The 12,187-nt window shown below is 40.9% G+C and overlaps 3 protein-coding genes across 4 annotated transcripts in view; all 3 read right to left on the bottom strand.

The window, feature by feature from the left end:
* Window positions 1-1,582, bottom strand: part of LOC128738336 (oxysterol-binding protein-related protein 9) — a 149,539-nt gene extending 147,957 nt beyond the window's left edge. For both annotated transcript variants that reach the window (XM_053833387.1, XM_053833388.1), the window contains exon 1: window positions 1,330-1,582. In XM_053833387.1, coding sequence (XP_053689362.1) covers window positions 1,330-1,437 — 108 coding nt within the window. In that variant the 5' untranslated portion in view covers window positions 1,438-1,582. The remainder of the gene's footprint in view (window positions 1-1,329) is intronic.
* An 856-nt stretch (window positions 1,583-2,438) lies between these two features.
* On the bottom strand, window positions 2,439-9,914 carry LOC128736448 (gustatory receptor for bitter taste 66a-like). The gene is made up of 7 exons (XM_053830933.1): window positions 9,533-9,914; window positions 3,937-4,066; window positions 3,283-3,714; window positions 3,017-3,211; window positions 2,758-2,956; window positions 2,594-2,680; window positions 2,439-2,525 (listed from the first exon to the last, which is right to left on the bottom strand). The coding sequence occupies exons 1-7, from the start codon at window positions 9,912-9,914 to the stop codon at window positions 2,439-2,441; spliced, it is 1,512 nt and encodes a 503-aa protein (XP_053686908.1).
* A 271-nt stretch (window positions 9,915-10,185) lies between these two features.
* The window catches only part of LOC128736447 (putative fatty acyl-CoA reductase CG5065), a 44,579-nt gene continuing 42,577 nt past the window's right edge, over window positions 10,186-12,187 (bottom strand). Inside the window, exons 4-10 of the mRNA XM_053830932.1 lie at window positions 11,849-12,103; window positions 11,612-11,757; window positions 11,251-11,553; window positions 10,876-11,118; window positions 10,515-10,666; window positions 10,341-10,446; window positions 10,186-10,279 (exon numbers count right to left, since the gene is read on the bottom strand). Coding sequence (XP_053686907.1) covers window positions 10,186-10,279; window positions 10,341-10,446; window positions 10,515-10,666; window positions 10,876-11,118; window positions 11,251-11,553; window positions 11,612-11,757; window positions 11,849-12,103 — 1,299 coding nt within the window. The remainder of the gene's footprint in view (window positions 10,280-10,340; window positions 10,447-10,514; window positions 10,667-10,875; window positions 11,119-11,250; window positions 11,554-11,611; window positions 11,758-11,848; window positions 12,104-12,187) is intronic.

Here is a 12,187-nt window from a genome sequence, read left to right as displayed (position 1 = left end):
AAATTCTCAATCTGCACCTTCAGGAATTGAACGGTCACATTGCTCCGAGTTTCCAAACCTAAATGCGTTTTCGTCACCTGGACCGATCGTTCCGATTCGAATCAATTATTATGTCGTACGTTGCTTAAAAGTTTAGTGCTCCGTGTGTCCGTTATAGACTCGCAAACCGCTCGACAGATTCTGATGAAACTTGGCATACACATTGCGTTTGATGTGAGGAATGTTGTTAGCATGGTTTGAGACCCCTCCCTCCTCTAGAAGGGGGGGCTCCCATACAAATGGAACACAAATTTCATCATAACTCGGGAACTAATCAAGCAAATGGAACCAAATTCGCCATAGAAAAAAAATTTGCCTCCAGTAACCCCCAAATTCATTTGCTTGATTAATAGTCGAGTTATGGGGAAATTTGTGTTTTATCTACCGGGTCATCTACATAGTACATAGTAGGGTTCGGCAGCAGGAAGGCTAAGATCAAGGCTAAGAATACCTAATCGATTGAATAGTTTGGTACAAAAATTAAATTTCTACGCTGTTAAAAACTATCAGGACAGTATTGAATGTGAAATTATTGAAGAGTTTGTAAAATTTGTTTCAAAAACTCAACATATTATGATTTTTTTGTCGAAAACATTCTCAGACGGATTGCTTAATTTTCCCGTAACAAACATATCGTTTGCGTTAAGAAATTGAGAACAAAAAAGAGTTTTGCCGGTTTCGTTACCACTGGTTTTGAAAAGAAATCATATCTGTATCAAGAAGATATGAAGAAGAAGCAAATTAGTAAAGTTTTGGCGTACAAAGCTACCAAAATATATGTAGTTTGAAGGCGAAGAAAACATTTTTCTTTAGATCACTTCATACACCTGTTGCATTTAAGAAAATGCCACAAAGAGTTTCTAAGAATTAGCTGTGAGCTAGAAGACGATCTACATTTTTTGTTTCATTCTTATTGTAAGAATATTGGATTTACAACCTTCACAGTTAGAACTTAGAAAATATTGAATATACATATTGACCAAACATACCAAGGTAAACATTAGTTTCTCTCTTTCACAAGACCCTCCCACGTCAAACGAACGAACAGCTATAAATTACGTAGCATGATCAATGCCAGAAGGCAACGTTCACAGACATTGACCGGCTAATCATGATTGATAGTATGAAGGCGACTGATTCATCCCTTTAGCAAAAAATGAATTGATCATAAAGTTTCGATTTTTCCATCATTGAAAAATTGATAGTCTTGCAACAGTATTGATTCCTAAAATAGTCTACAGATAGAAAGTGAGCAATTACAAGATTAGGATAGCAATATCATCCGCTTACCGTATAGTAGGACAGCAGTCCAGCATACTCATCCAGCACAAACCAGCGATACTGCCAGCCTTTCATAACATTTGTCCACTTGGACAGTGTGCCTTCCAGCATAGCCATTAGCAGCCGAACAACTGATGACCAGGATCTGCAGCAGCGAATGCACCAAATACCACACCACAAGCACTATTTACCGATAGGGTTTCGCTTCGAAAACGCTATTTAACAACTAGATCGAGCCAAAATTGTACAAAACCTGACACCGTCGAACCGAAAATGTTAACACACAAAACTCAAACTGACAGACAGCGGAACGGAGCGAAGTGAATGTCAACAATCACGAAAGCGCAGAGGCGTTGTGCGCAAGGAGGAGCACAATCTTCGTCGAACGTGTAGTGTACACTGCTTGAATCAATATATTCCTTGCGTCATCAGTTTCTTGCATGCAAGTTTGAACTATGGGATTAAATTTTGTTGAACGCAGTTTATACCAAAATTTATGAGTGCACTCATGCCTATATCACAAAATTAAAGAATGTATAGCAAAGGTACTAACTTTGGGGAAGGGATTGAATATAATTGAATATAAACGGAATAAAAGCAGTTGCTTTTGGGCTTCACAGCGTTAGGTTTTATATTTTTAACATTTTTGAGAATTCAAATTTTTCTAATTTTGTTTCTAGGTTTAAGTGAGATTGGGAGTGTGTTTCATGCTATTGTTAGTTGATTTCAAAGTTGATTTTTACAATTTTTAAATATATCAGAGTTGGAAGATTCCTTGAATACTGAACGAAATTGTAATATTTACTACAATGAATTAAAAATATATAACGAGAATGTATGTAATACCAAAAATATTTAATTTTTGCTAACCAAAATACACCGGGACTGACCCACCAAAAAATATGATATTTATTTTTGCAATCTACAAAATTCACAGTAGTAATCATACATACATTGGTACATTGTAAGCATTGAAAACAAACTGCACATACATACGGCACACTTGCTTAAAATTACTTTACTGAATGTAATAACTACATATCTAAAATCCATCAAAACAGTTGTTCAACTGAATACAGTTATTCATAGTTTTAATTTTCATTCTACACATTCTAGAATCACGTTTCTTTTGAAACGTTTGCTTGCGTCGGTGAAACATCGAATTGAATCAAAAACACCAAGTACATAGCAATGGCAGCTAGAATCTGAAAGCAGAGCAAACAAAGTAAATCAGTAGGTATATAGAAACGTCTCACCGATAAAGCTTAACTACCGAAGCGAACAGCGGCCAATCAAAGTGAAATAGTCCACAAGAAAATGCAACGCGTCGCATTTTAAGCTGCAGTGCGAAGGTAGAGAGCTGCAAGTTGAACGAGAAGAAAGAATAAAACAAATCATAATTTGTTAATGCCTAAATATTTTATTCTGATAATAAACCTTCTCTACAATGTCATTCCCCAACGTGCTCTGGGAGTTTCGTATGATTTGATGCACAGTATCACCGGATGCATAGTTGGTTTCCACTGTACTTGATGTCACACTTATAATCCCAGCGATTGTTACCAAGTAATACACAATCCAAAATCCATTTGCTGTGGCCAATAGTCTGAAGGGAGTCGAGCTTACATTGAAGGCTCTGAAATATATGTGTTGTCTCTTTGCATAGAATCATTTAAAATGTTGATCAATTATATACTTATATAAAGCAAACAGTCCAAAAACCAGGAACAAGAACATTGCGCAAAAGTGAAGCATTAATTGTAGGGAATAAATTCTGTTCAACTGAATCACGCTTTCTCCGACCTTGTAGTGCACATAGGACAGTTTATCGATAAACTGTGAAATTTCCAGCGACGTTGAATACCGATCTATTTTCGGCCGCTTTATGATCCTTGAAAGTATGAAATATAGTTTTGAAAACTTTAACTAAATAACAAATTGTATAAGGTAGATTTTACTTACATCTTGTCGTAAATGAAAACATTAGGCAGAAATCTCATTAAAGAGGACTTTTTAGAAGGCGGCTGTTTGCTGGGATCCTTTCCGATTCGCATTCCGGGTTGATTTGAATCCTTTTTTGCGCTTCCATAAATGCTAAAAATCTCGTCGTATAGTATCGTTGGCGTACTCATATCCGATTCGAGAAAACGTTCATCGCTCTTATCAAACAGCAGCTGCTTTAAGCAGCGATTCACCAAAATCATTCTGCTTCGAATCGAAAGGACGAAGGATATATAGTCTATGGTGAAAACCATTGTGGTAATGTTGATTATGTAGTATGAAACGTACAGTAGTTTCGTCACAATCTTTAGTTTGTGCGCCAACAGGTAATAGTAGCTTAATATCACTGTAATCAGAATTACGTGCTCAAAAAACATCACCCAATAAATCACGCTGTAATAAATATATTATTAATATTTGCACAACAATTCATACAGAAAAACTTCAGTGGTGAGCACTGGCACTAACTTGCTAATTTAATAACTGACAAAATTAAAAATTTCGCTAACCGCCGCCGTGCACTTTTTTTTGAATAGTTTTAACTAAGTTTTAGCTAAATCTAACCTATTTACAGTTCCTTAACACTTAGTGGTGCTCAACACGTGCTCAACTTACATTTTAATTGTATTGTATGGAATTACAACGAAAAATTCTTTGGAAAATATCTCGTTGGTATCGGACAACATTTCCAAAAATCTCCACTTTTTTCTATGCTGAACTAAATTCACCACGCTCATGATGATTGCTAAAAAGAGATATTAACTTTTAAATATGAGAAAAAAATATTGATAAAACTATTCAAAACTAGTTTTAAAATGACTGTTGTTTAAAATGACACGCCTTTCACGCCGAGGACCCGGGTTCAAAGCCCAACCCCACAGAAGTCACGAATAACCTAAGCTGTTAGAGTGACTATCGACTTGAGTCGACTTGATGTTATTAAATCGCATCGCTGTACAGGGTGTTCAATAAGTTCGAATACAACGTTTCATCGTTGTGTAAGTGCCCATCATGTCTGTGTATTGGTATTGTTGTCAGCTTTAGCCTTATATATAGGCTAATCGGCGCGCAAGGTATCGACTTGATGTCATTTGTTATTTGTTTACCGCGCGCGATGGAGGAGTACCGCAACGCCGTAGTAAATTTGTGTGCGAGAGGTGAGCGACACGGCGACATATTTCGTCGGTTGAAATCCCACGGGGTGAAGCGAAATTTCATCTATAACACCATCCGTCGGTACCGGGAGACGGGCTCGGCCAAGGACTGTGCTAGATCCGAGCGGCCGCGTTCGGCGAGGACGTTAGCAGCCATCAAGGTGGCGAGGGAGCGGGTTCGTCGGAAGAACCGCTCGATCCGGAAGACCGCTGTTGACTTGGATGTGTCGATCGGGACTGCCCACACCATCATGGCGAACGACCTGGGATGCAAGCCGTACAAGAAACGCAAGGTTCACGGGGTAACAGAGGCTGCAACGAAGAAGAGGCTGGACAGAGCAAAATGATCGGCTGTGGGCACCGACGTTGGCCAGCATCCCCCCGTCCCACATAAACATCCCGCGGTTCCAGAGCGCCGCGTGGATGATGGTTTGGGGGGCCGTATCCGGGAAAGCTTCCACTGGTGGTTATTGAGAAAAACGTGAAAATCAACGCCGCATACTATAAGACCGAGGTTCTGAAGAAGGTTGTGGCCCGGTACTTCGTAACCTCTACGGGATAGATAATTACGCCTTTCAACAGGACGGCGCACCGGCTCACACGGCGAATATCGTCAAAGCGTGGAGTCGCGATAATTTGACTGATTTTCTCGATAAGACTTTGTCCCCGGATCTTAGTCCCCTGGACTTTTATTTATGGTCGTACATGTTGGCTAAGCAGAGCGAACATAAAGTGAGCATTATGGACCAATTTAAGAAGCTCATTTCCAAGATCTGGGATGAGATGCCAATGGACCAGGTGCGTGCCATGTGTGATTCTTTTGACAAACGTCCTTTCCTTTTTCGTTTTACGTTTTAAGCACGTCATAAAGCACAAAAGGGGGGTGCTTCCACCAAATATGTCAATAACCAAATATAAAATAAACACTGCTTCAATAAAAATTTACTCAGAAAAGAATAACATGTATTTTCATTTTTGAAACACATTTTTAAAGTGTATTCGAACTTATTTAACACCAGTTATATAGTTATATTTTTTCTTATTTTCGATCATGTTCTTCCTCTTGTTTTTAATCGTTTTTTACTAGTTTTTCACTCGTTTTTTTGTTATTTTCTTCTTCTATTCTTCTTTGCTCTTAGCTTTTTCCTTTATCGATTTCCAGTTCTAGTCTTTCTCCAATACTTTTTTTTCGTTTTACTCCTGCGTCTGTTCCGGTTTCCTCTATTAGATGCCCCTGATTTTTCTTCTCATCTGTCATGAGTATTCTGTTTTTGGCTTTCTTTATTCCCTTTGTTCTCCAGCTGTCCTTTATTATCTATCGTTTTTTGTCTTTTTCCCTCTCTTTTAACCGTTCCCTTTGGTACGTTTTTCCTGTTTTTTCCCCTTTTTTTTGTCCCATTTTCCCGTTTTTTGTCCCATCTTTCTCCTATTATATCCCGTGTGACCTGTTTTTCCCCTATTTCCCGTTTTTATCGTTTTATTGGTTTTCTTTTTCCTCTCTCGCCATTCTATATTTCATGTTTGGTTTCATTTGTTTTTTGTTTCGTTTTTCATTTCTTATCTCGTTGTCACTCTTCTTGTGTCCTGTTTTCCCACTTTTTCTATCACATTTTCAATTTTTTCTGTGCCGTCATTCCTCCTTTTTCTTTCAATTTTATTTTTTTCTACCCGCTGTCTCATCTTTCTCTTCTTTTTCTATCTAATTTTCGCCTTGGTTTGCCTCTTTTCTTTCCAGTTTTTGTCATTTTTTGTCCCGTTTCGTCTTTTTCCTTTTTACGGTCCGGTTTTCATCTTTTTTCCATTGTCTTTTTATGTTGTCCTTCTTTTCGGTCACGTTCTGGTTTTCTTTTCCGTTTCGTTCCCTTTGTCTGCCGTTTTCATCTTTTTTCTCCATTTTCTTTTTCTGCTCTCGTTTCTCCTGGTCCCATATTTTTTCTCTTTCTTTTCCACGTTTTCTATCCCGTTTTCTCCTTTTCTGTCCATTTTATTTTCATTTCTTTTCATGTTTATTTACTGTTTCCTTTTTTCACTCTCATTTTCCATTTTTTTATTCTGTTCTCTCTCTTTTTCTCTCCAGTCTTCTCTTTTTTGCTTCTTTTTCCCTTTTTTTGCTCCCATTTTCCTCTTATCCACTTTGTTTTTTATGTCCCGTTTGCTTCTCTTGCATTTACCTTTTTCTATCCTGTTTTTCCACGTTTTTATTCTTCATGTTCTTTTCCGTTTTTTCTCCTTCTGTACCATTTTTCCTTTTTTCCTTTTTTTGTTTTTTGTTTTTTCAGGTAAATATTCAGTAAAATCGAGTTTTTGACCATAACTTAGGAACAACCGTGGCGAGGCAGTACTCAACAAACATTTTTGTTGAATAACAGCTTGTCAAACGTTTATCACTTAGTAATTAGCTGTACAATTAGTTGAACAAGCTACTATTCAAAAAAAATTTTTGTTGGGTAGTGTAGAGGTATCATACTAAGACCGGCAATCATGAGACGTGGGTTCGATTCCCATCGAACCCATTTTGGATAGAGAGTAGGTGTCTGATCCGACCACAATCCAGAGGAGGAAAAAATGCCAGAAGGAGGACAGAGATCGTGAGGAGCTAGAACAACTATTCCGGGCTAATGACACCCGCAAGTTTTACGAGAAGGTGAACCAAACTCGCAAGGCCCACACACCAAAACCTGACATGTGTAGGGATCTAATCACAAACGAGCGCGAGATGGTCGACAGGTGGAAGCAGTTCTTCGATGAGCACCTCAACGGCGATATAGCAGCAGGAGACGCAATGGAAGTTAACCTCGGAGTACCTACAAACGACAACAGCGTACCGACTCCCGATCTCGAAGAGATGCGGCGAGAAATCGGTCTTCTGAAGAATAATAGAGCCGCCGGAAAGGACCGACTCCCGGCTGAACTCTATAATAATGGCCAAGAACCGCTAGCAACGGCACTTCACTGGCTGATTTCAAAGATTTGGGAAGAAGAGAAACTACAGGAGGAGTGGATGGAAGGCGCACTCTGTCCCATCTACAAAAAGGACGACCGGCTAGACTGCTGTAGCTACCGCAGCATTACGCTGGTCAACGCCGCCTACAAGGTGCTCTCCCAGATTTTGTTGCGTCGTCTATCCCCAATAGTAAGAGATTTCGTAGGGCAGTATCAGGCGGGCTTTATGGGGGCCCGTGCTACTACGGATCAAATTTTTACTCTCCGACAAATCCTTCAGAAATGTCGAGAGTACAACGTCGCACGCCCACACATCATATTTTCGTGGATTTCCAAGCAGCATACGATACCGTTGAACGCGAACAGCTATGGCAGATAATGCATGAGTACGGTTTTCCGGACAAACTGACGCGGCTGATCAAAGCTACTCTGGAACGAGTTATGTGTTACGTGCGCGTTTCGGGGACACTCTCAAGTCCTTTCGAATCGCGCAGAGGGTAACGGCATGGGGATGGACTGTCCTGTATGTTATTTAATACCGCTATTGAAGCTGTGATCCGGCGAGCGGGTATCGAAACGAGAGGAACGATCTTTAGCAAGAGTAGCCGGCGATGACGGCGATGAACTGGAAGTGGTTGATGAGTTCGTATATTTGGGATCTCTGGTCACCGCCGACAATAACACGAGTAAGGAGACCCAACGACGCATTCAAGCTGGAAATCGAGCCTACTTTTCCCTCCGCAAGACGTTTCGATCTAGGAGCATATGCCGCCGCACACAGCTGACGATGTACAAATCGCTAATAAGACCGGTAGTCCTCTACGGACTTGAAACGGTAACTTTGCTTACGGAAGACATACGTGCACTTGCCGTTTTTGAACGAAAGGTGTTGCGGACTATTTTTGGCGGAATGCAAACGGAAAGCGGAAAGTGGCCTAGACGTATGCATCACGAGCTACAGGCACTGCTTGGAGAGATTCCCATCGTATACCTGGTGAAAGTTGGGAGACTACGGTGGACCGGCCACGTCGCAAGGATGCCGGACTGTGTAGTGAAATCCGTTCTCTTCAAGAACCCCACCGGCACCAGGAATAGAGGGGCTCAACGTACACGATGGCTCGACCAGGTTGAAGCCGACTTGTGTGTGTCGAGACGCGCAACGAATTGGCGACAAGTAGCCCAGGACCGAGTACAATGGAGAAGAATTCTTGATACGGCAAGAGCCACCCCGGCTCTCGGCTGAATAAGTAAGTAAGTACTGGATATATAACTGAATCCGTGCTGTACACTCAATCAGCGAATACAGTTGGGTCTTTATAACACACATTGTCGATAAATTCATAAGTTCAATAATTGGAACAACGTACGACATTCCTTCCAATTTTATTGCACACATCCTAACCCCTTTTTTTTCTAAAACACGCATTGAACAGTTTACTACTTTGCGGTGTTGCTTTTTGTTTATCAACGTAAGCGATGGGAGCCGTAGTTTTCCGCATCACGATTTTTTCCAAGTTTTCACTGTTTGTTGCGAGGTTTCCAGGTCCATAATGGATGTTAGGGAAATCCTGAAGTATATGTTAGTGTCCACAAATAAAACAACTTAGCAATTGTAATTATTTGAGGAAAAGTCAAACCAAAAGCTGTGCAACAATTGGGCGTGAGGTGTGCAATAATAAGATTTGAAGATTATTTTGGTGCACAATGATTGAGTGTAGAGTTGCTATGCAAAGAGCGTATTTTCGATTTTAATGTACACCAATTAAACATTGAGTAAGACAAAAAATAGGAGTGAGAGAGTATTTTGAAAAAACTAATTTGCTACTGTTTTGCAAGCTTAAGAGTAGGTTGTGGTCTGAGGAATTATTAAAAATTAATTATTTTAAATATTTTTTCTTGTTGAACACCTCATTCGATGATTGATAAAATAAACTAAAATTCATTTTTTACTAAAATTTTTTCTCGAAAGCAGACTTTACAAAGACGGAGGTCCTAGTTTTTCTTTCACAAAAACTATTGCACCAATTCTGACAATAGCTGGCACACTTGTTAAAGGCATTGAGTCCCAAGCGCAATGATGTAGGATTCACTTTAATCAGAATTTGAACACTTACCCATCGCCAGGCCATTGATAACGTGAATCTGCAGTCCATATTGCAAAATATTCGAATCAATATCCTTCATGTACTGGCTCCAAAGAGCAACGTCGCTATTTACATAAATACAGAACCCGATAAAGGCATACAACCCAACCTGATAGAGCACACTCCAAATCGTAAAACCTGGCCATGAGCGTTTCATCGTTTGCGGCCAAAGACCGGTGGCTTTAGCCAAGTAGTAAAGTGGCGTTAGGAAGGTGTACAAGTCTGCGCCATCCGGTTGTGACGAGTCACCGACTTTCGATTTGAGTTTCGCCATCGCACTGAACCGGCCGGTATCGGAAACGTTCGGGGAAACCCGCAAGCCCCAAAAGGACGCGTGTGATATCTGAGACATTTAATTAATAATTAATAGCGATCAAAGATAAACCATTCAATACGTGTGTGTAAACGCTAACCGTAGTCAATTGTTTTAATTTGGATATCATTCGAAAAACATAAACCAAATGAAATGGATTGCGAACCGGTACAAAAAATGTAACTACGACGAGGAAAATTAACTTATTATATATACATGCCAAGTTATGCAACAGAGATTAGATTAAGTCTAACAAACTCTAAACAAAAAAAAAAGAATTTCCCGTGATAATGGTACGCTTCACTGGGTGTCATTGAAAGATGCAGTTGTAGATCCACATTCCGACGTAATACAAAAAGGCACCAACTATCAGGGTTTTGCAAATTTTGTCCACACACCACATGCTGAAAAGAAAAACGAACGCTTCGAGTCAAACGTCTCCTATCATAATTAAATTTTAGTTACATTTTCATGTGCCTTCTTGCGGCAGGTAACGTGTCGTCTGTTTCCTTTAGAATAAATCTCCTCGCACCCCAGATGCAGTCCTCGAAATAATCCTCGATAACAACACCTACGAAATAAATTCAACTTTTAAATGCAGAATGTGGCCAGAAAACTTCCCAACAGCAACGGCATTACCTCCGGCATCAATTTTGAATTTCACTTTTTCCTCTTCGTTGATTTTCGTCCTCAGGAACAATATGTTGGAATTGTCAAAGTCCCACTGATTGTTGGCGTAGTATTCAAAAACTTCAAATCCCTTGGCGATCCGCCGATGTACACGGCAAAGTCTGGAACGAAAATTGCAACGATAGTTTTTCACCTATTCATACCAGAGCATTGTGGCTTCAGAGCACTCATTAGCGGTGGATATTCCCAGCAAATTATGTTCTGGTGTGCCTTACTTTGAGTTTGGAAAGATTACCTCTAGATTTCCATGTAAAATTAATGAGGAAAGGACACCCTCTACGCAAGGTGCATCCTTCGAGCTAACACTTACACCGGTTTGTATCCGAGCACGTACAGCAGGCAGTCGATTAGCACCGCCGGAATCCAGTGGAACAGAAATGCGGACAGATTGTGCTGCCATCGGTATTTTTTCATCGTTCCTCCCGGGTACCAGAAGACGCCATTCAGCGGTACCTTTTTGGCCGTAATAGATTTGCCAATCTCTATGATGCCTTCCCACGATACCTTCATCTCGGCTGAGCTCACTAAATGATAAATGTTTCGTGTATAATCCCTGCCGGGGGAGACGTGTAAGGTAATAAGCGTTAATTATATTAAATTTTCATCCCTCGGTGCCGGTGGCTTAGCACCGACCGTAAATAGATGCCTTCGCATGTGTAGGCTGAAAGTGAAAACGACTACTTACTTTCTACCGACGTAATTCCACGTGCATACGAGAATTGCGCTCACGCCAAAGTCAACCGGTAGGTAGTCCCCGTAGCCAGTGGAGTTGCAGTACATCGACCGGATGACGCCCTTGCCGGCACCGATCAGCAAGCCGACCGGTCCGTTGATGTTGTCCGTCCAACCGGGCAGCGGTTCCCTCCAGGTGGGTACCACTATCGACGGTCGGAAGATAACCGCTGGGATGTCCTTCATCGATTCGACCACGAGGGCCTCGGCAAGGGCTTTGGTGTAGGCATAGGTATTAGGGCATTCTCCGAGAATTCTGAAAAATTAATGTTTGTTATAAAATGCATTAATTATATGCAGCAAACAGTATTTACTTTCGGGTCATTCCATCGACCACCTCATCCTCGAGCCATTCGATAGCTTTGATCACCTTATGTGGATCTGCCGGTGGAGAGTAGGGCTTTTCCATCAGCAGTTTCTCGTTCAGGTGGCAGTAGGAGGTGGAAACATAACCGAACATCTGAAAAGCACACCCAAAAAAATAGACGGACAATAATTTCACATGCAGCACAGAACAAGGCGCGCTCGTGAAACCAAGGACGCTTGCTTACCTCTAGCTTTTTACATTGCTTCGCCAGTTCGACCATCAGTTTCGTTCCACGGGTGTTGAGGAGAACCGCTTTCTTGAGTGCTTCGTCGAAGCGGATCGTCGCGGCACAATGGTAGATAATCGACACGTTGTCTATTATCAGCTGCCGGTCCGCTTCCGAGATGGCCAAATCCGGTTCCATGACATCACCGCCTATCAGCACGCATTGGGAAATCAATGTGTCGAGACCACGGAGCTTAATCACCGATGCAAAGATCTACGGCAAAAGAATGCGACGTGTGGCTCAGTTAGTTGAAGGGTACATAAATGGTTTCGGCCGGTTTATCGCAGTGGATTATGG

Source organism: Sabethes cyaneus, chromosome 2 (genome assembly GCF_943734655.1).
Source record: "Sabethes cyaneus chromosome 2, idSabCyanKW18_F2, whole genome shotgun sequence".
In the NCBI taxonomy this organism is placed as follows: Eukaryota; Metazoa; Arthropoda; class Insecta; order Diptera; family Culicidae; genus Sabethes; species Sabethes cyaneus.
This window is presented reverse-complemented; position numbering and strand designations above follow the sequence as displayed.

Coding starts and splice junctions, on each gene's coding strand:
- LOC128736448 (XM_053830933.1), bottom strand. CDS start 9,914: ATGTCTCAGATATCACACGCGTCCTTTTGGGGCTTGCGGGTTTCCCCG. Junction 3,715..3,936: donor CCATACAATACAATTAAAAT/GTAAGTTGAGCA, acceptor TATTTATTACAG/CGTGATTTATTGGGTGATGT. Junction 2,957..3,016: donor GGACTGTTTGCTTTATATAA/GTATATAATTGA, acceptor CATATATTTCAG/AGCCTTCAATGTAAGCTCGA.